We start from the raw sequence: 22,944 nt of genomic DNA on the forward strand, positions 1-22,944 counted from the left end.
CACGGCTCCTGGGCTCAGCTGGAGTGCTTTGTTAAAGAAGACAAATGCGCAGTTGGATCTCCTAACGGAATACGACATGTATCGGTTTATGGAAGACGGTATTCGTGGCGGCGTATGCGGGCCCAGCCGACGTTACGCCCGCGCAAACAACCCCTTAGTAGAGCACGACCCAGAGAAACCAACCACATACATTTACTACCTGGATGCGAATAACCTTTATGGTTGGGCAATGTCACAGTACCTACCTGTGAGAGACTTCGAATGGGATCCAGTGAAGCCGATAGACTTCTACATGCAGGTAGGAAAGGAGGAAGACAAGGGTTACGTTTTAGAAGTGGATCTGGAGTACCCAGAGCGCCTGCACGACGAACACAATGAGTTCCCCTTAGCACCAGAAGCGATAGAGATACCATTTAAGCAGCTAAGTCCGCTGCAAAAGCAAATGTGCCCTGGTTACAAACCGTACAGGAAACTAACTATGAACCTGATGGATAAGAAGAAGTATGTGGTACATTACCGCAACCTGCAGTTCTACGTGCGACACGGAATGCGCGTAGAGAAGATCCACAGAGTCCTAAAATTCACGCAGGAACCCTGGATGCGCCCCTACATTGACTTTAACACGCAAAAGCGTACCGCAGCGAAAAATGACTTCGAGAAAAACCTCTTCAAACTGATGAACAACAGCGTGTTCGGAAAGACAATGGAGAACATCCGCAAGCGCGTAAGCGTAAAAATAGTCAGCACCAAAGAGGAAGCAGAAGCATACGTGTCACAGCCAGGCTTCGTTAGATACGTAGAAATGCTGAACTTCTACGTGATTCACATGAAAAGGGCAAACCTCTTACTAAACAAGCCCGTTTACACAGGCTTTACGGTGCTGGATCTATCGAAGCTGCTTATGTATGAGTTCTACTACGATAAGCTTAAGCCAAAGTACGGAGACCGCTGTCGCCTCCTGTACACAGACACCGACTCCCTAATTCTAGAAGTGCAAACGGAAGACGTTTACGAAGACTGCCTCCCCGACATAGACGAGTACGACACCAGCGGTTACCCGAAGGAGCACTTCCTTTACTCTGCGAAGAATAAGAAGGTAATTGGGAAGATGAAAGACGAAATGTTAGGAAAACCCATAGTAGAGTACGTGGGTCTGAAACCAAAGATGTACAGCGTGCTAAAGTTAGACGGCGTAGAAAAGAAAGCTAAATGCGTAAAAAAGTACGTGGTTAAGAAGGACATTACGCACGAGTCCTACCTCAACGTATTACGAACACGCAAGGAACAGCGGCATAAGATGAACAGCCTGCGCAGCTATGGTCATCAGATACATAACGTCACGCAGGAGAAGGTGTCGCTGTCTGCATTTGACGGTAAGCGATGGATGTGTGATGACGGAGTGCATACGATAGCATTCGGACATCACACGATAAGCAGTTCTTCCATGACGAACCCACGTGTGGGGCCATCGTGAAGATAATACAAGATGGGCTGACCCTTCTTAGCTATTACGCTTCGGATCTGGTAAGTTTCCAAAGACCAATTAGGATCCGTAGCTCTTTTGGATCCTCCTTCTAATTCACCCGGTCCGTAGAGATATCGGACTGTGACATTACCTAATTTTTTTTCATGGGGGAAGACCGCCCTCGAACTTCTGACGAAGGACTTGTGTTCCACGTGTTTCTTTTTTATGGCATCCCTGGGTTTCATTCCCGTAGCCCTGGCCGCCTCGTTGTTCAAAGCCGCGACGACCTGGGGGAGCCTCTGAGTCCATTCCCTGTTGCGTTTGGAGGGATCTTCCAGCTCTTTCCAATACTGGTACCCAAAGAGACGCTCGGCCAAGGTTTTATTGACTCAGGTGTATTAAGGCCTGACCTTAGCATGGAAACGAGGCTAAAAATCAAAAAAAAATTTTCTAACCCCTAAATAATTTTTTCTTCACCGAACTGACATATATTATTAATCATATCAAAATGAAGTCTTTTTCTTCATTTTCGTTGCTATGGCAACCCTTGTCTGTAAAATTTCTTGAAAAATACTACATTAAAAACTCGGTGAAAAGAATTGTAAAATGGGGAAAATTTAAAGACTTTTAACTTTGCCTTATCCGGCCCTTATGTACTCATATGTAATTGAATAATTCAAATACGCTTTTTAAGGTTGACTACAATGTAGATAAATGAAGAAAAATTCCAAAGTCACGAGTAAATTACTATTTTGAGCATCTTTTCCTTTTACTGTTTGGAAACGAAGCTTTCTGGACTAAGTTGAAAGGCGTCTTTATAAAGAACAACCATGCTACTTTTCAGAAAAATATAAATTTACATGATTTTATATGATTAAATGTTCCCCATTTTAGAAAAACTATTGCTTTTTCTAACCATTTCTTGGAGCCGCCATTTTGGTTTGCATACCGAGCTGGGAATGGGCCCGAAATAGTCAAATTCCCCATCCAGGGGAGAGAGGGGATATAAAACCCCATTGGTTTTGAAGCTTTTAAAATCTTCGTCTTACCTCCCCAAGCGAAAAAATGGCACAATTTCAAAATGGCGGACGAAAACCTTCGATTCCCTCTATGTTTGATTTCAAATTGCTCATAAAATACAGATAATATTGATGATTCTACGAGCATGGTTCAATCATTTGATACCTCTTCTATTATAAAATGAGCAAAGATATTCCTTTTTGGAAGTTTTAGACAGGTAATTTTGATTTGAAAAAGGTTATGCACACCACAATGTTTGAGTGATCGTTTACTAACAAATAAAAGTTCTGCTCTATTAAAATGTTAAATATTCTTCAATATCTTCATGTTTATTTGAGTTTTAGGCGGGAAAACCTTGCAACGCGCGTCAATTTGCAAACAGAGCCTCAAATTTCTCTTCAATTCTATCGGTTTAGTCGAGGCAAAGGGATCTCCTACGAGACAGTCTGTTGAAGTCATACCCTTATTACAAGTAATTACTTGTGTTTAAACAGCTTCCGTAGAAGCTATATCAATTCTTTTCAAACTTATTTTTGTTTGAGGGGGATTAATTTAGTTGAAGACCTAAGTTTAGTTTGCATACAGCTTCTTTAGAAGCTATATGGTTTATGCAATTTACTTTTCTTCAAGGATAATTAATTCACTTGAACAATATTTAAGTTCAATATGTCTGTAAAAGTAGAATGTGCCTGGGCTAGAGTGTGCATTCGAGAAACCAAGAGCCTGTGTTCTATAAAAAAGGCCTTTAATGAGGGAAAGGCAAAGTTTGGGGCAAGGGTTTTGCATGAAAGGTATCAACTTTACAGTGAACATTTCAGTGGCCATGCAAAATTTAACCTAACGCAGTACGAATTTAACCGTGTTGCGAGGAAAATAGATGAGCAAATTGCTAACTGGAGAAACAAAAAAGACAAGGAGCTGTATTTGTCTCAATTTTCGATGACAAACTGGTCTGATCAGGGAAAGATGATGACCAGCGAAACACGAAAAGCACACTCGATAACATATTGCAAGGCTTGCCAACTCTATAACTCACAGTATCAAGCAGCGTATCCTTTGAAAAAAATGTCCATGTTAGGTAAAAGGGGCCCGCTTACCAGTATTGCCACAGATTCTAAAAAACATACACTGCTTTCTGAAGGGTTAAAGGCAACAAAAAAACAGCTGAAGTCTGTTGGACAAACAATTTATTCGACATACAATGAAAAATGTAAAGAAAACTTTGGAAAGACACTAAGGGAAATACTAGTTCTTGTCCCAGATGCTGGTCTTCAGAGAAAACTTTCCCCTGTGGAAAAGAAAAAAGAAAAAAGGAATAAGCTTCGACAGACCAAGAGAGATGTTGAAAACAGGGTTTTAATGGAGAATGACACTGGTGTGCACCTAAATTTAAGGGAATCCTACAATGCAAGACAACAACGCCGATTAGCACAGTCATTTGAAACACCAGAACAGGCACAAGAAAGGGCAAGTACAACACCCCCTAAAATAAAAGAGAGGTCCCACATTCCTGCACTAGAAAACATTACAGGTGATATCGATCAGCTTTTGATAGACATCAACTCATGGCCGCATGAACAAGTAAACTGGTCTGAAAAGGCTAGGGTGTACAAGATACGGTACAAAGGGCAAGACTCCACTCCTCCAAATGGTGGTCAAATATTGAAGACCTTACTGCAGAAAACTCAAGGTGTTAACCTGGCAAATTTTGATAAGCCTGAAAATAAGGATGGTCCAAAAGGTATTTAAAATCTATATATCATTGATTTTGAATTGTCATCAATGTAGTTGGGATGCCTGTGGTAAATATATTTAAATACCGGTAAGCTCCAGTACAATAAGTTTGTTCTATTAGGGAATGGGAAATTCAAACGTTGATGAGGGAATGGATAAAACAAATATGAACTTTGTTTTTCTATTATTGCATGTGCAGGTTTTTTTTTACTATCTTAAACAATAATAATGTGTGCTTAGTTATATGATGTACTGTGAGTTGAAATATAGTAATTTCTTTTATATGTGGCTTACAGAATTTCGAGTAAGACGAGCACTGAAGAAGCAGGCAGGAGGTGAGATATCAGTTCCAGTTCCTTGCACCAATGAGAAGATCCGGGCATCCATCAAGCAACTAATTGAGGATGGGACATATGATGTTGGAGTCCCAGTGGTACAAACCGAAATAGTTAAGTTAGCTATTAGTAATGAGGGTGAAGTTATCCAAAAAAAGACTAATGTCTCTGCAAGAAAAATCCCCCTACAGCAAATTAGATCTGAAGCACTCGTTAGAAACAAGGATCTACTCAGAATCAAAGATGACAGTTCATATGACAAATTAACCAGAGAAGAAATAATGAGTGAGCTGAAAAGAATTAACGAAACAACTGGAGATGACACTGAAGAAATGAGAAGTCGCTTAAAGAAATTGCAGCGCCAAAGACATTGGCTAACATGGCATGACCACTCAACAGTGGCAAATCATGGGCATATGCTGTTCTGCGTAAGAGAACTGTATGACAATGCAATTCATTTAAGCACAGAAGAGTTTGCTACTAAGACAGGCCGAAGTATAGACATCCAAGCCACAATTGAAGAGCCACAGCTGTATATACTGGGTCCCAGTAGATCAACAGTAGAGGACCAAATGCAGTTTGTGCCTACAAGACAGGAAGACTTAAAGAAATTGAAAGACAATATCACAACTGAATCTGGAATAGGAATAAAGGATGTCATGAGATTCATGAATGGGGACAATCCAGCAGCAGAAATGGAAGATGGAACTCAACATGGGGGCCACTATGGATGTCCAGGTTGTGATGGTGATATTAATTTTAGCTGTGATATGGAATACTCCTTCCAGAGGAAATATAAAACGTTAGAAGAGAAAAAGAATTTGATTACTGCTGGTCCTGCTGGGAGAAAGAATTCACTGCATCCATTCAAGGACTTGAAAGTCAATGAACTCAAAGCTGAGCTTAGAGCTAGGGGTATGTCTGATGAAGGGAAAAAGAATGAGCTACAGAAAGAGCTAGCAGAAGTACTAGGTGGAACAACTAGACTGCCTGCATTGCTACACCATAATGCCTCAGTTCAAGATCTCAATCTGGAAATGTATGAAGTGCTGTGCTTTGAACCATTACATTGTTTGATGAACCACATCAAAAACATCTTGCAAGAACTGCCTCATCACATAACAGACATTGACACATTGATCAAGCTTAAGGAAATCCTTTCTGTACAGCTAGGTAAAGAGAAACTTAGAGGTGTGGACTACAGAAAGACACTTCTTTATGTGACAATTGCCCTTTACCCACTGGCCAACCGGGAAGTTAAACTTCTACTTGTAACTTTGTGTGAAATGGCTGAGATCTATTATAGCCAGGATGAGAAGAGATGCCCCAAGATGATCCTACGCCTCCACAACCTTTGTTGGAGGCATGCTATTCAATGCCGAAGAGTACTGACTCCTCCAAAGTCCCTGAGCTACAGAAAACTTTTTGGATTGTACTTCCACAGCTGCATCACACACTCCTCACAGCTTCTTAGAATAACATCCCACAGGTCCATTAATGCTGAAATGTTTGAAAGATTTTTTGAGAAGATATCAGATATCACTTCCAAGACTTGGAGCAGGAGAATACAAGATCTGCCAAAGAATGCCATTCTTCATGTCAAACAAGATCCATCCAAACCTGGTCTAAACTATGTTCTCAAAGAAGAAAGGGAGATCAGCAAACTAGCTAAGTCTCTTCCAAGGATGGGAAATACCTTTGTGCCCACAACTGATCTGATGAAATATGCAGGGGACTGGGAGGCACACCTGAAGCTCATTGCAGACTATTTGGAGCCAGGAGAAGGAGTATGGTGGAAAGAAGCTGTTGGTGGAATAGAATTCCTTGATGGTCATGATGAAACAAGCTTCAGAGAAGAGGGACCACAGCTTCATCATTTTCGATCAAGTACAATAAAGAAGGAGCAACAACATCTAGACACTTCCTGGAACAAATGCCTAGAGAGCAAGGTCAAGATTCCAGCAACAAAGCTGAGAGATGCCAAGGGTAAGTGGCATGTCCCTGAAACATGCTATTGCTCTGGAACTGTGCCTGATGATGAGGATGACAATGCCATTTCTACAGAGCAAATGATTCAGCTAATAACAGAAGACAGTGATGTTGGTAATGCCTTGGCTGATGATGAGGACAACATGGATGGAGAAGCCTTTACAACTACATGTGACATAGAATCAGAAGAAGAACAAATGGCTGCACATCAAGAGATGACTGAAGAAATGCATGGAAGTGTCTTGGGTGATGACAAGACCAGAGGGGCAGAGAATGTATTGACTGCTGTAAATAAAACACCAACAACTGCTGAAGAAGGAAACAAACTACATGGTAAAAGGCCATACTCATTTCCTGAGGTCAATGAATGTACACCAGAAACCAAAAAGAAAAAGAATTCAGATGAAACAAACAATCAACAACTCAACTCCAAGACAGCAAAAGCCTTATGTACAGTGCTAGGCCCCTGTGAGGAAGTTTTGAAGTATGACAAACTAAGAGAGAATTTAAGACATAATTCCAAATCAAGGTTTCACATTGAAAGATATGAAACTCACCTTGTGAAAATCCAAATTGCAGTTCTCAAAGCTTTCAAACATCTGAGCTCATTCCTTGACGATGCTGAAGAGCCTGTAGTACAAGTAGATGAGTTCAAAACAAAGAAAGTACAATTAAAAACAGCTTCAGAACTTCTTAAATTATGGAAAATAACTGTACACTTCCAATAGGTAGTATGATGTTTACATGTCTCAAGAAATATAAAAGGGCCATTATATGTATACATCATGTATATTAAATTAATAATTTTTTTGTATGAGATTAATAAGATAGTATTTCTAGATGAAGCTGCTGTTAGAACTATTCACACCAATGACTAAATACAGATGTTAAGAAGCATTCACAAACACAACTACCTACTGCAGTGAATATGTTTGAAAACAACTTTGTATATAGAGAAAGCATCCATTACTGCTATTTTTGTATTTAATTGTATAAATATTTAAATAACTTTGTATATAGATGAAGCATGTATTGTTATTTTTGCATTCGAGTGTATAATATTTTAAATAACTTTGTATATAGATGAAACATGATTTGCTATTTTCACATTTTTAAACGATTTTGTATATACATCAAGCATGTATTATTAATTTTTTACATACTTTTGAGGGCACAAAAAATTTCTAAATAAATTATTTATTTATAAAGTTAGAATCATCATGTTATGGGTTGTATATAGGGAATAATCCAGCTATAGATTGGGACATCAAACTAAAACAAAGATCAATTAAATTGATAATGTACGAAACTTACCATGAGAAACGACAACTTTTGTCCACCAATTATGATGACAAGCTAATGTATTATAAGCCTATCAAATAGCTTATAAATACACCCAGCAATATTACATTGTCTGGAAGCAAATACAAAATTAGTGTTGTAGCAAATTTCTGGAGGCAATCACTGATAAAAATACAACGCAACAACAATTCCTAGGTTAGAAGAACTCGGTATTGTGACCTGTTTCATCCGCAAAACATATAAGATTTATAAGTTCAACTTGTAAACAAGCAGCAAAAAAACCCGGGCAAAAAAAAAAAAAACAATGGAAAATTTGAAAAACATTCTTACTAAGCTTGGTGAATAAGATTTGCATCGCTTTGGATAAGCCTTATTGTGTTTAACCTTCAACGGCTCTAATGTTTCTCAATTCGACTTGTAGCAGAGTCAAACAAAAATGCAAACTTCGTGATAATACGGTTTCATTACCGTTGCGTTCGAATCTTTAAAATTTTAATTGACCTTAAAAGGTCAAGTTAAAACAACAACTTGGTATCACTCACCTTCATTCATCATATCTCATGAACTTCTGTTGTTCCCATCTTCAAACATACAAACTCAGCTTTGTACAACCAAGAAAGAAAAATACCTTTCATAGCAAACAACGCTTCGAATCTCATTTTGAATCTTCGGCCGCGTGTATCCCTAAGCATCCGCCATCTTGGATTTGCCAGCAAAGGAAAAAGCTTCGCGGGGGATATTTTGAAACTATTTACCAGGCCTTAATACACCTGAGGAATCTTTCGACGATGCTCTGACCCCTGTGGTACTCTGCTTCGGCTCTCCTAATCTTAGTGCTGTGGTCTTTCAGGGTCTTAGTAACCACGCCCATGAACTCTGTCCCCGCATCCACTTGCAGCAGCTTAGGCCATTTCAAGACGCGCTTATAAATCCTACCTAGGGCTTCTGCGACTTCCCCAGAATCCTTGCTGGTTATGGGTTCCGCGTCCTTGTATCTGCTTGCGATATCAACTACGGTCAAAGCGTACCTATAGGTCTTTTTTCTCACCTTATCGTGCGGCAAGAAAAGCAAGTCCGCCTGATGAACTTCATTAGGGGCATTTACGGTAAAGCTGGGCCTGGGAATGTACTTAGGCACGGGAAGATAAACCTGCCAGAGGGTTTGTTTTCTTAGCCAGTTCTTAGCCGTTTCATCTGATACCCTGGCCGCGGTCGCGAGTTTCTTAATAGCCGACGCTCCTTTCCAATAGCCTTCAGGCCCATAGTAAATCCTCTTTAGTTTATCCTCTACGCGGCCCATTATATGAATTCCAGGACGAGATTGATCTTACGTCCGTTGAAATCCACCGTCTCTCCGTCCACTTTAATGGTGATGTTTATGCTCTCTACCAAATGAGACAAGTCATAGCTTAAAGAAATGGGAGTGTATTCTTCTGAGTCAAATGGATTACCTTTGGGTAGAAACTTGGACATAAGAGAAGACTTTTCTCCATTGTTGTAACTATGGACTAAATCGCAATAGACTTCGTAAGAGGATGCGACTTTCCATTTCACAGGTATGGCTGTGTTGGTAATTTCCTTGCCTGAGACACCTAGTAAAGATCCTAATGCATCAGCTTTTCCTAGGGTTACCGAGAAATTGTTAGGAAGATTATGTTTGAAGGTCATTTGGTGCGGCAGCCCTGTGGTGAGAGTATAACCGCGCTTGGCGAGCTCCTTAGCAAGGGTGATTGGCGTGTAATGTCCATCGGGTAGCATTACGCTTTGATAATTGTTAGATCCCTTATGCACGGTGACCATACCATTGACTAAATTATACCAAGAATTGTACAAAGAGCAACTAACCAGCCTAACCTTATGGGCTTTGATGGGAGGATTCAAGTAAGTGGTAAAGTTATTCTTGTCGCTTTCCAAAAAGACGATCATTATATTAGATACGCCAAAGCCGCGCCTCCCGCCAGCCCTGCGACTCCTACGAAGACCAATTCGCTATCTTTTTGTTTCTTAGAAGGCTGGTAGTAATTCTTGAACTGAGGCTTTCTTAACCTAAAGTTGGGGTGTGCTTGCGCATAGAGCTTAAAGGCGTAGTCTGTATTTTCGAAGTTCTTGTCTGCCTGCATCTTGTCTTGGTAATTCTTATCCAACCAATCCCTGTAAGCTTGTCTTTTTTCATTCCAAGCCGCCACGTCCCGCTGATATTTCTCCAGCGCTAAGTCGTGTCTCTTCCTTTCGGCGGCTAAATCTCCGCTGCGATCACCTCTAACTAATCTATCCTAATACTGACCACCATAATTAGCTCCAGTGAATGCTAAAGCTGCAACAATTCCACCTACGACCGCGCTAGCCATTATATATTAGAAAATCACAGAGATTTTAACGAGGTACGTCGTTGGCAGGTACTTTTCCTTCCGTAGGTAATCCTTTACCATGATAGCCCCAACCACGGCAGCGGTCATTTTAGCAAAATTAGCGAAGCTTTTGCTTGGGTCTTCAGTAAAGTCTTCTCTGAGCACTTTCTTACCTACCCAACCAATACCCGCAAAGATGGAAGTAATAACAGCTGCTTCTTCAACAGTTTTCAATAACGCGGTTGACATTATATTACAAAGCGAGAAGGTTATTCCATCACGGGTATTTTGCTTCTAGGCTCCTGCGTCGCATGCACGGATTCTAATTCTACCTTTGGCTTTGCTGCCTTCCATTGTAAGTAAAGGCTACCTGCTGCTATGATGACTCCCAACGCGCCAATGACGTAGCCCGGATTAATAAAGGATTCCTCTACTTTTTACTCCACCTTTTCTTCTTTTTTGGCTTTGTTCTTCCTGTTCATCTCCGCGAGCTTCTTTCCGGCAGCGACTCTGCCTGGAGATTTAGCCTTGGTAATCTTTTGCTCCTCTTAGGGATGCTCTACCTTCGACTCTGGCTCACTCATTTATATCTAAGGACTTGAAGGACTCGATAAGTACTTGAGAATGACTTAAGTAAGTACTTAAGGACGACTTGACTAAGTACTTGAGGCGACCTGGGCAATTCCCGCGAATGACTTAACTAAGTACTTGAGGCGACTTGATCAGGTACCTCAGCAAGTGCCGCCTGGAAGACCTTTTCAACGTCCCTGTCCTTCTTAAAGTCCTTCCAAGAGGCCGTAAGTTCCTTGAAGTCGACGTGCTGAGCTACGTGAAGTGCCGCAGAGGCGACTGCCATTAACTTACCGCACTTCAAAGAAAACCACCCGCAGGTTATCTTAAGTTCTTGGGCGATGACATAGTCCTCGCTTATGTCCTTCCGCAGTTGCTCCACGTCGTCTATGGGCAGCGCAAGTCCAAGCAATTTAGTCGCAAGTCGGATAGCGGAGTCTGCGACGGCGTCCGTGGTCTTATTTGCAAGGGCGGCCTCGTACCTCTTATGGAACTTCTTAACCTCCTCTTCTGACAACTTATTAACTTGCTCATGGGTAAGTTCCTTGCCTATCATTTCTTTACACTTCCCCGAAGACACAAGGATGTTGAGTTGTTCCTTAAGGTTACTTTCGTCTAACTGCGTGGGGACTTCATCTAAGAGCTGCTCAATGTCCATATACATTAGGAATCATAGATTCCAACCGTGTAGGGAAACCTCAAAGAGAAGATCATCTTGGAATGTTGGTGCGTCTTTAAATGCCGCATGTATTCATGCAACGTTTCCTTGGATATCTCACCGCCGTAGTCGCTTAAGATGGTTTCCAGGTCAGACTTGCTCGGAGTATAAAATACGACAAGTGAGCCTATGTTTTCCCTAAAAGGCTTAGAGACGCTGGTAAGCTGCTGCGAGAGCAACCAAACGCTAATATTGTCGTGTCTGCCGCTAAAGGCGAGCTTCACTAATTCGGAGGTGCGTCTTTTTACATCATCCCGACAGGCAATGTCATCCAGTATGAGCAAGGTTTGCGTATCTTTAGGGAATTGCTTATGCCAGAACTTAAGATGGCTGGATAACTCGTTAGGATCCAGTATGTCCACAAAGAAGTCGTCATCTTTCACTCCTATGCCCGTCCAGGTGCGGTTATTCACGTAGGTGGGGCATAATAGCACGATGTAGTCGAAGCGGTATCTAAAGGGTCCTAATAGCTGCTCCACGACGAACTGGGTCTTTCCGCAGCCGGTGGGTCCTACTATCAGAGCATTGCAGGGAATATGGTTCGGATCCATTATATATACGATGGACCCAGTGGACGCAGTAAGAAGGATTGCCGGCGACGCAAAAGATAAAAGAGACACCATAGAAATGCAAAGGGGGGAGATAGACTGGTTAAAAGAGCGCGTGCAGGAGTTGTACGATGAAATGTGCGGCCTGAAGCGCGCGGAGAGGTTTGGTGCGCTTTTGACGATGGCCGGTTGGGCAAAAGAAAGCGTGCAGGACTTTATTAAGTATCCCTTATAAGGGTTAATAAATTCTTATTATATAATGAAGTGTAAGGATTGCGACAGGGAGTTCAGTAGCAAACAGGCTTTGCAATATCACCAAAAAAAGAAGGTATGTTTTAAAGAGGTGGAGAACGTCACCACCTGTGACACTTGCAGCCGGCAGTTTAGCAGTAAACAGGCGCTGCGATATCACGTGGAAGGAAGGGTGTGTGTGAAGTCTAAGGAAAGACGCTGGGCTGATTGCAATCGGCTCTTTAGCACGCCCCAAATGTTGCAATACCACCAAGAAAATAGGGTGTGTTTAAAGGATGTGTGTGCGCGCTGCGATGAAGGTCTCACGGACGCATGGCATCAACATAGATGTCGTGGTAATTATGATTTGGATGTCGTATGCGAGGAGCATGGTGATATCGCTGCGAGATGTTGCCCAGTGGAAACCATAAGGAAGTTAACTCTTCGTAAGAAAGAAATAGACCAACGCTTTACGGAGTTCGACCGCGCCGAAGGTACGCGCTGGGAGAACGCAGAGTATTGGAGTGCGCCCTGTGACGCGTGTGGCGGCTTAAGGAAAGGAGATGATCATATCTGGCAGTGCTTGTGCCCGCAGCATTGTCCCCGCGGTTTTAAGGAGTACTTGGATCGTTTTGATGATTGGCCTGCTCAAAACATGGAGGTAAGGAAAGCCCGTAAGTAAAGTAGGTTTGCGCAAAGAGTCTCAAAATGCACTCTTATATTTATTAATATTCTTTGATTCTTTATTAAGAAGAAAAGAAGATACATTAATAAATATAAGGACCCCTTTTAAAAGGTATATGCTAGCCTACGCAGCCGCATTCTTTGGAGGATTCCTAATCGCCCTTTCAATATATGGACTGTATTACTTGCGAACTACCTGCCGACTGCATTACCCCTCGTAAGCCGCGTAAAAAATACACCTGCCTTCATTGCGACAGGGTATTCTCCGAAGGATCCTTCGTGGGGCATTGGTGCTCCGCGGATCCTAAAGCGCAGCAGACGCGCTTAACTACAAAGAGGAGATGGAGTAACTCTTCTTTCAATGTCAAACTTCCATCGGCCATTTACCTTACCATAGCTGCGTAAGTGGGTGAATTCCTCGCCCTGAATTACGTACCGCACGCAATCCGGCGCCCAAAGGGAATATTCCTTGCCTTCTAAGTCTTTGAGGACTAACCGTAAACGGTCGATGTCTTCGAAGACGACGTAATTTTTTATTTCGTATGCTTTACCGTGGACAAGATCACGCCAGTGAGTCAAGCTGAGCTTCATTATACCTATGGAATATCTTTAGGTGCGTTTTCAAAGTGGCGTAGGACTTAAACCGCTTTACACAGCCCTTACAGGGAATACGAATGCCATCCGCGTAATCCATCAGGGCACGGCAGATAATGTCGTAATCGTTGCTAACCATCGTTAGGTAACCATTTACGTCAAGCTGTGAGATTTTCTTAGATTGCTTCGCGGATAAGACGCCGTTTCCTTTTGGGGTTTTCAACTCAATACACAACCCGCGGTATTTCTTATGCGCATTTAGGATTAAGAGGTCGGGTTGACCGGCTTGGTAGCCTTTTCGCCAGCAGGTTATTCGCTTGCTGTCTGAATCTTGAAGCTCGCCAAGACCCGGCGCTATGATGAAATCGGGGTAAAACCTACGTATGTAGTCGACTACCTTCGCGTGTAGGTCGGCTTCATTTTCGATCTTAAATACTAACTTGTTTGGACCGTCGAAGCGCTTGTCCATCGCATACTTACCCGCTTTCCTTAGCGCGGGTAGGACTTCTTCGAAGACCCAATCGCGAAACTCCACGGCTTTGGGTAGTTTGGAGCTAAATGTCAGTTCGTACAGACCAGGTTCGGATATAAACACGGCATTTGGTTGCGTAGTAAAGGAGCGGTGATTCGCAGCCCCTTGTAGATCAGCCCATTTTTTCTGGTATTTCTCAGATACATGTGCTCTAATCGCATCTCTAGGGCGCTCATAGCCCAACGCCAAAGCCACCTCCTTTGCTTTGAAGTACAAAGTTTCGCCTTGCACTATGCATTGCAGTTTGGTTTCGTTGTTTTCAAATACGCGAAGCATATTATACGTAAGGGATATTTTTTATCCTTTCGCTTGGCTCAAGGAACGCGAGCCTAGTAGGCAACGCTCTTTAGCTGATTCATTTCTACGCTCAGTTGCGCGTCAGACACGACGAAGACGTAGCAGTTTATTTTATCACCGTCGCCCGCGGAGGCATTCTTAGTGCGTTTGATTTCCAATGTTATGCCATCCTGCGTATTTACTAGACGGAGGCCTTGACCATGTAGGTCTTCGTCGTTAATGGTGCGCATGTCAATCCACAGCGCATATTTGTCCTTAAAGAATTCCTCAGGGCTAATTTGGTCGCCAAACTTGCGCATGGCCTCTCTGTACACGTCTGCGGGCTTTATCCCCTGGGAGTAAACCTTGTTTGGAACGCCGTTTATGTTGACCCCCACGTTAGTAATGTTGGGGTTATGAAAGGCCTCGGAGTCGCGCTTACCGGCTTCGTAGGGTTTGGCAAACACCAACATCAGCCCCGTGAGACTTCTTCGGGGGAGGTTAATGCTTTGGTTGATACCCTCATCCGTCTTATCCAGGAAGCTGAACGTCTTATACATCACCACGTGGTCGTAAAGGAATGCCTTGCCGGAGCTGTATTCCATGCCAGCGCTACGGGCCAGCTCTTCGCTGTATACCGTTTCGTACTGTAGCTCTAAGTTGGTAATAGAGTATGGGGTTGTTGTGGTAAGTGCAGTGCTTAGCCCACCAATGATGTTATTAGCATCTGCTAAAGTTACTTCAAACTGTAGCTCGGATAACTGTCTTGGGTAATACACACCGTGATTCGTGATTACTTCAAAGTCCAGTGGTATGACATACTTACTACCATAGGCGGTCTTTATTCGCTTTGCGTCTGCCACTGCGGTTTCTCCGCTGCCGTCAGTAGGTTGCGTTTTCGTAGGTGTGCGAACCTTACGTAGAATGACACTACCAATTCCTTGTTCTATCCTTTGCGCGCGGTCAACGGCTGTCAACCATAAGTCTTTGTACGTGGTATACAGATCGTACCTATTTAAGTCCAGCAAGGTTTTACCGGCGAACTTTACGCGCATCTTAGAAACAATGTTGCGACCCACGTTGTTAACGATAATCCTTTCATCTGTGGGGCTTGACTGTACCGCTAGGTCAAACCTCAAAGCCAAGGTGCCAGGAACTAAGACTAGGTTATCCGTTAGGCGGGGTACGCCTACGTACAGGGTTTCCCCTGGCTTTGCGCTAGAAGGTGTGAATGTAACCCGGTGAAAGGTGCGTTCTGCTTTCAGCCCGCCAACCTGCTTAGGTAATACGTTGGGATTTAACTTTGAGCTTATCATATATAATGGAAGTAGAAGGAACAGACCCCGACTTTGACCCCACCACTGAGGAAGGTCAGGCTGACATTAACGACGGTGACGTAGAACCGCTGCTTCCCACCCAACAAGTCGACGATTCCCTAAGGGATAGGATTGCAAAGGCCTTAAGACATCCCAAAGCACGCGAGTACACGTTTCCGCGTGAGCACATAGAGCTTCAAAACATGGGCGAGCCGGAAGCAGCCGCACGGGAAACCATAGAGTGGGCGACGCAAGAGCTAGAGCTGCGCTACGACAACTTTGATGCTGACGACGTAAAGCTCACGGAAAAGGGAAACAAAGTCCTCATAAGCGTCCAAGACTTAAGATTTCCCGACAAAGACCGCTGGACAAAACCGCAAAACCTCTTTGATGAGGAGGGCAACGTTAGGGGTGACGTCTTGAGATTAAGAGGCTTTCAGCGTGCTACTAGAAGCCTGTTAGAAAGGCTGCACAACTTAACCGAAAGGACCAACGCGGAAAAACGTGCCGCGGATCTGCAAAGGGAGTTAAGAGAAAAAGATGTAGAATATGCAAAGCAAGGTCAGCTACTTGCCGATGCTGAAAAGAAGTCCGCCCATCAAGATGAAAGAATAAAAGAAATAGGAAATCAGGTGGATCAGGCCCTGCGCGAATTAGACAAAGCACGGGAGGACTTAGGAGAAGCCCAAAGCTCTGGCGCCTCAGTGGAAGCACTGCGGGAAACGTTGGAAGAAAGGGAGGAGGAATACATGAAGCAAAACCAGCGGCTTGCCGACGCACATAGGAGGGAAGTCGAATTTAAAAATCAAGAAATAGCTGAGTTGGTAGACCAAAGAACCCAAATTCGACGCGATAGGGACCAAGCCCAAAAGGCCTTCGAACTTGCCCTGCAAGACCTAGACATAAGCAAGGAAGAAGCTAAGAACGTACGTACCACCATAGCTGGCTCTTTAGAGGAACGGCGACGGTTAATGGCTGAAATTAACACCAAGGAGGAACAAATCCGGCAAAGAGATCAGGCTATCGAAGACCTGGAGGGGCAAATAGAGCGGCAGCAGGAAATAATTGCTGACCAGACTCGCCCCGAAGAGGAAAGGGAGGCTGCCCAAAAGGAAGTAGAAACCCTTCAGGAGAGAGTTGCGGAATTACAGGCGCAAAAGGACAACCTGGAAAGAGAATTGGGACTTACCACCAAGGAAAAGGTAAAAAGAGCCCTTTTGAAGTATGGCGTTCCGCTGGCATTTGCGGTCGCTATTTCGAGCGTAGTAGGAGTTATCCTATCCACGCTTAAGGCTACGGGCGCGGGCGTAAAGAAATTAGGCAGTGGGCTGACGGACTTGGGAAAAAAGATGGCAGCCGGCCTTCCTGGGCTGCTTGGTAGTGTTCTTAGCCTGACACTTAGGGCCGGCGGCGAACTGTTGAAGTTTGTGGGCAATAACATTTGGATCTTGGTTGTCGCTATTGGGGTGGTACTCCTGAAGAAGATGAAGGGCTAATCTTGTCCTTGTATGTTATGTCGGGCTTATCGTCGTCAAGCATCCGAGGCATCCTCGACTGGGGATAAGTAAAGATAGTATTCGCACCGCCTTGATAATTCGGCATTAGCGGCAACACACTCATGGTGCTAATGGGCTTATGACTCCAAGCTGCATCGTCAATGCCAGTAGAAATCGACGTTGTGCCATTTATGGTGGCCCTACCATTTTTTGTTCCATCGCTACTGCCGCCATCGGGGTAAATTTGTAACTTAGCATGTTTACAATTGACCACCATATGAAACGTAGTCGGATAAAGTGCCTCACCGCTAAATGTAAATGGCTGCGCCGAGAAATGAGCAACCCTCCGATTATTAGTCGAAGTTCTATAAGGAAATAAAGGCTCATCATTCTCATCAACCAACCTAAACCCTACGTTTGCGGCCACCCCCGTAGCAATCTCAATAGTAAGAACAATTAACGCAATGCCCCCAACTTCGACCCATATCCCAGTATCAAACCAACCGGGATCTGCATATATTTTTTCCTCTAAGTAGTGAGCATAATGGGTTTCCTTTCGATGCGGATTCATATATTTCAGGAAATAAATTCCCTTCTAGAGACTTATTACCGTCAAAGTGCTTATGGTCATGTGGTTATAATCCTTATTCCTTTGATCCTCCGTGCTATTCATGCAAACGCTTCCGGTGTCGTCTACGCGTATTTGCAGCTTTACCTCCCATGGCAATCGGCCACCATGTGGAAAGTCCAAACCGATAGATTCTCAGCGCTATTCGTTGGCGGCTCTGTGGAAAAATGCACAGGCTCTCTGTTGTTTGTCTTTGCGCGCATAGGCTGCAGTACGCCATTCCCATCCAGGAACCTAAAGCCGACGTTGGCGTGACTGCTTGTGCCAATGCAAATACTGCAAAGGATTAACTTCTTTCCTGAGTAGTTCAAATTCACGGACATGCCCGTGACATCAACCCAAGATGCCTGGTTGTATTTTTTCTCGCCTGTGTAAGTCGTATAAACGCAATCTACTCCAGCCATGTAGGGGTTGTTCATCGCCATATATAATAACTCAGACCAACGCCCGCGGCGGCTAAGCCGGCTTTTAATAAGTTATGGTCATATTCCTCAGGTATCGTAGGCAGGACCTTCTTCTTGATTACGTTTTTTGGTTTCCCTGCAGGATTCTCTACGTGCTCCTTCTTTGGCTTCTCCACGAAATGGGGAATGTTCCTAAGAGTGTCAGAGTTCACGTCGTTCACCCCAAACTTCATATCCTTAGTAGCTCGTTGAAGTTTGTTGTTGTATCCTACTACAGAACCAGTATTTATAGATAAATTACTAGGCATTAACCAACAACCCGGGGCTACTGCATAGTCCAACCTCGCCTTAGAATTTTGTATAGCTAGTTGGTAACGCTGTACGCCCTTGCTAATGTCACCCTCCAAGATTGAACTTTCAAATAAGATCAAGGCTTCGGCCCGCGTCTCTTCTGCGGCGCCGGTATTTCCAATTATACTCGATCGGGTATTTACCTGAGCTCCAAGGATAGAATACACGTAAGCTTCTATGCTGCGATTCAAACGAGCAAGACCAGCTCTAGTTAGTCCTTTGCCTTCTGGGGGTATGAAATTAAAATATTGCTTTGCTTGCTCGTCGTTGACTATTTTGATGATTAGCGGGTTAGCCCCACGATACTTACCACCCTCGTCTTTGAACAGAGGTCCGTCTCTAACTTCCTTAGTGGTCTTAGCGTTTGGTTCAAAGAAGGTGCTACTGTCGTGAGTTTCTTTGTGATACCCAGTATTCCATCGTAGATTCAACGCATGAACTTCCTTATCACTTAGCTCGTGTCCACCAATCCCCCAATAAGCCCAAATGTGCCCTAGACCATTGTTAGCACCGACAGTGCATCTAAAATCCTTCCCTACAACACCGAACTCCTTACAAAGCCTGTCATAGGCCGGAACGTTGTATTTATTATCTCTTGGATAAAACGTGGCATCTCCCGGCAGCGCAATAACACCCATTTCATGTAGTATTCTTCTAACCGTGAAGTGGAAGTGAAACATGAATATTGAATTCTTCATCAAGTTCGCGCTTACCCCACAGCCACTGGTGGCGCACCAAACTGCAAAGTTCAACTGCTGCGGCCAATAACGCATGTTAGGACCACTTAACCATTCGTGGGCTTCTTTCGCCGTGGTATGATTAATGGGTACGTCTTTGAAGATATCTCGCACCTTTAACGGAAAGGAATGATTGTTAGAGACCCGCATGTTCAACGTTAAGTCCAGGCTTGGGTGTTTATCGAATGACACCGCGGGTATCGGATAAGTACTGGTACCCAGCAATAATTCCTTTGACCAACCTTGCACGGGTTTAGGCTTATGCGGTAAGATCTTAGGATGCTTCAGCTGAGTGTCTATCTGATCGACCAGCGTAGGTTTCAAATCCTCATTGCTGTACATCCTAGAGCCGTTATAGTAAATACCATCGGTCCTTCTTTCGAACTTACTAGGGTCTGCATGCGGAAACATCTTCCTAAATGCTCTCCAATTCCAGTAATCTCGATTATCGTGATGTGGCTGCTCCTCAATATCATTCCCAAAAGCGTCGTACATTAGTATATATAATGGATGTTATACCATCAGCACCTCCACTTTATCCTGAACTTCCTAAGGAACCTAACGAATTAAACGCAGAAAACTTTCGTCTGAATAAAGCAAACTTAATCCTGGCTTACTTGGAAGGGCAGACAAAACACTATGAAAAAGTTAGGAAGAAATACGTCAGAGCCTGGAGTACGCTACATAAGATTGCGATAACTTCAGGATCCATATGCGTTGTGTGAACGGGCTCTGGCGTTGCTACTTCGCTTACCGGACCGGGAATAATCGTTGGAGTTCCTTTGGCCGGCGTTGGGGCAGCCTGTGGTATTATTTCTGCTGTTGCTACGGGTATCATGAAACAGTTGTCAAGCAAGATATCCAAGCATGACACGACAATAGCTCTGTCTAGGGCTAAAGTAAATACAATTACCGATCTTGTCTCAAAGGCTCTGCGTGACAGAAAGATAGACGACGTAGAATTCTCGCTTATTCTGACCGAAGAGGAAAAGTATGAGAAATTAAAGACGGACATAAGGAATAAAAAAACAGTCGTAAAAGATCTTTCCGAGGAATCTCGCAAACAGATCTACCAGGAAGGGAAAGAAGAGCTTCAAAGAAAGCTTGCTCAGTAAATATTTACTTTGAAAAGAGCGTGACAGGATTTCGTTTACATATCGAACGACAGTCTGGAAATTACGCGTAATCTTATGCCATAAGATTTATGCTAATTACTCATCTTATGCCATAAGATCCACTATCTTCTTGGAATCCATCTCAAGAGGGGGTGGTTGGGGTCTATTTTGTAAAATATTTCGTAAATTACGTCAGGATAATAAGGAATATCCTTATCCAGCCGACAAAACATCCACTCGGCTCTGCTCATATCAGAAACTTCGGGAATAGAGTTACCGGTAATTTCAGACAAAAGATAGGGAATAGCTTTGTAATATTTCCCTAGTTTTAATTTTTTCAGCGTTTTCCGTAGACTTTGCGGGGTTGGCTCTTCTAAATGGTCTATGATTTTCTTCTTTACTTCGTCGCTTAAATATACCGGATGTAAACCTTGGATATGACTCATCCAGTCCCTGAAGTATTTTATTCTCTTATATGGCGTTTTCTTACGACCTCCATTGGCGTAATACTGCTCTCTGGTAGCATTTGGTACGGCATTACGAATATTCTTACCACATTCGTAACACTGTGATGACGTGTCGTCTTCTATTTGCATTTTCTTACCACAACACCAGAAACCCTTGGGCTTAGGTACGATAACTTTAGGTCTTAGACAAATTATGCAAAAGTCGTTAACGAACTTCTTACATTCTTCGCACTCCATATATAGACTAACATATTTAAGTGCGCTGTTGCCCTCAACCACACTTGGAGTGGGGGTCGTCCGTAGACGGATTTTTGACGCGGGTCTTACCCCGTGTTGAGATTGCGCTGGAACCCCTATTCCCTATACTACTTACTGGGCCGGGAATAATTGTTGGAGTTCCTTTGGGCGGCGTTGGGGCAGCCTGTGGTATTATTTCTGCTGTTGCTACGGGCATTATGAAACGGTTGTCAAGCAAAATATCCAAGCATGACACGACAATAGCTCTGTCAAGGGCTAAAGTAAATACAATTACCGATCTTGTCTCAAAGGCTTTGCGTGACCGTAAAATAGATGATGTAGAATTTTCGCTTATTCTGGCCGAAGAAGACAAATACGAGAAATTAAAGTCGGACATAAGGAATAAAAAAACAGTCGTAAAAGATCTTTCCGAGGAATGTCGCAAAAAGATCTACCAGGAGGCAAAAGAAGAGCTTCAAAGAAAGCTTGCTCAGTAAACATCTGCTTTGCAAAAAGCGTGACAGGATTCTATTTACATATCGAACGCCGGCTGTCTGGTTCATATGCAAATTAGAGTGTAAGACATAAATATAATAATTTTCACATACATAAGCGTCCAGATGTGTCTGGCGTTCGCTTGTGATCGTGGGACTTTGGAGCTGGGGAGGCCTAAAGTCCCGAGTTCGAGCCTCGCTGTAGACGCATTTGGACCGGTTGCTGTGAGTGAAAAAAAAGCCTCCCCCGCTCACAGCAACCGCGGGGGGAGGGGTGGAAAAGATAGAAAGTGCGATTCAACCCCGCGATGGGGGGTTTCGCGAGGAAAAGTTGGAAAAGTCAGGGGGTGTCTCGGGACGCTGTCCGGAGTTCACTCTCTGGTGGGTCGTAAGAAAGAGAAACTAAAGTCAGAAAAAAGCAAGAAAAACACCACCGGGGATAGCTTGATGTTTGATGCATTCCCCAGTGGGGTTTCTGGCAAAACGAACGCCAGTTTTGCATTTTTATTTTCTTGGAATCCATCCCAACCGGGGGTGGTTGGGGTCTATTTTGTAAAATATTTCGTAAATTACGTCAGGGTAATAAGGAATATCCTTATCCAGCCGACAAAACATCCACTCGGCTCTTGCCATATCAGAAACCTCGGGAATAGACTTACCGGTAATTTCAGACAAAAGATAGGGAATAGCCTTGTAATATTTTCCTAGCTTTAATTTTTTCAATGTCTTCCTTAGACTTTGCGGGGTTGGCTCTCCTAAGTGGTCTATGATTTTCTTCTTTACTTCGTTGTCTAAATATACAGGTCGATAACCTTGGATATGACTCATCCAGTCCCTAAAGTATTTTATTCTCTTATAAGGTGTTTTCTTACGACCTCCATTGGCGTAATACTGCTCTCTGGTAGCATTTGGTACGGCATTACGAATATTCTTACCACACTCGTAACACTGTGCTGACGTGTCGTCTTCTATTTGCATTTTTTTACCACAACAAATATACTTATTTGGTTTACTAGGTACAAACTTGGGTTTCAAGCACTTTATACAGAAGTCATAAGCAAACTCTTTACATTCGTGCATCGTATTTGAAACGAATATTTTAACTTAATACATAGATTTCGCAAACACAGCAGCAGTAAGGGAATCATCGCGTGGGTAATACCCGCTGCGGACGCATACATTTAGAGGGGCCTGAAACGCAGGTAATACCCGTGAAATTCAATGCTTAGTAACTTGGATTTCGCGAGTCCCCCTTACTGCTGCTGCTCGATGAGACCCGTAGTATTATTAAAGCAATGTTGATGGTTTCCCTCTGTTACAGTCAAAAGAACTTATCACCTTGGCCATAACGTT

At 43.3% G+C, this 22,944-nt stretch overlaps 1 protein-coding gene across 1 annotated transcript; it reads left to right on the forward strand.

The window, feature by feature from the left end:
* Window positions 1–4,612: 4,612 nt before the first annotated feature.
* LOC148908136 (uncharacterized) lies at window positions 4,613–7,712 on the forward strand. The gene has a single exon (XM_089035346.1). The coding sequence runs from the start codon at window positions 4,836–4,838 to the stop codon at window positions 7,269–7,271; it is 2,436 nt and encodes an 811-aa protein (XP_088891472.1). The 5' UTR covers window positions 4,613–4,835; the 3' UTR covers window positions 7,272–7,712.
* The last annotated feature ends 15,232 nt before the right edge of the window (window positions 7,713–22,944 follow it).

This window comes from Actinia tenebrosa, unplaced genomic scaffold (genome assembly GCF_029948245.1).
Source record: "Actinia tenebrosa isolate PJP-AT-01 unplaced genomic scaffold, QUT_ActTen_1.0 PGA_scaffold3__52_contigs__length_22856419, whole genome shotgun sequence".
Taxonomy (NCBI): domain Eukaryota; kingdom Metazoa; phylum Cnidaria; class Anthozoa; order Actiniaria; family Actiniidae; genus Actinia; species Actinia tenebrosa.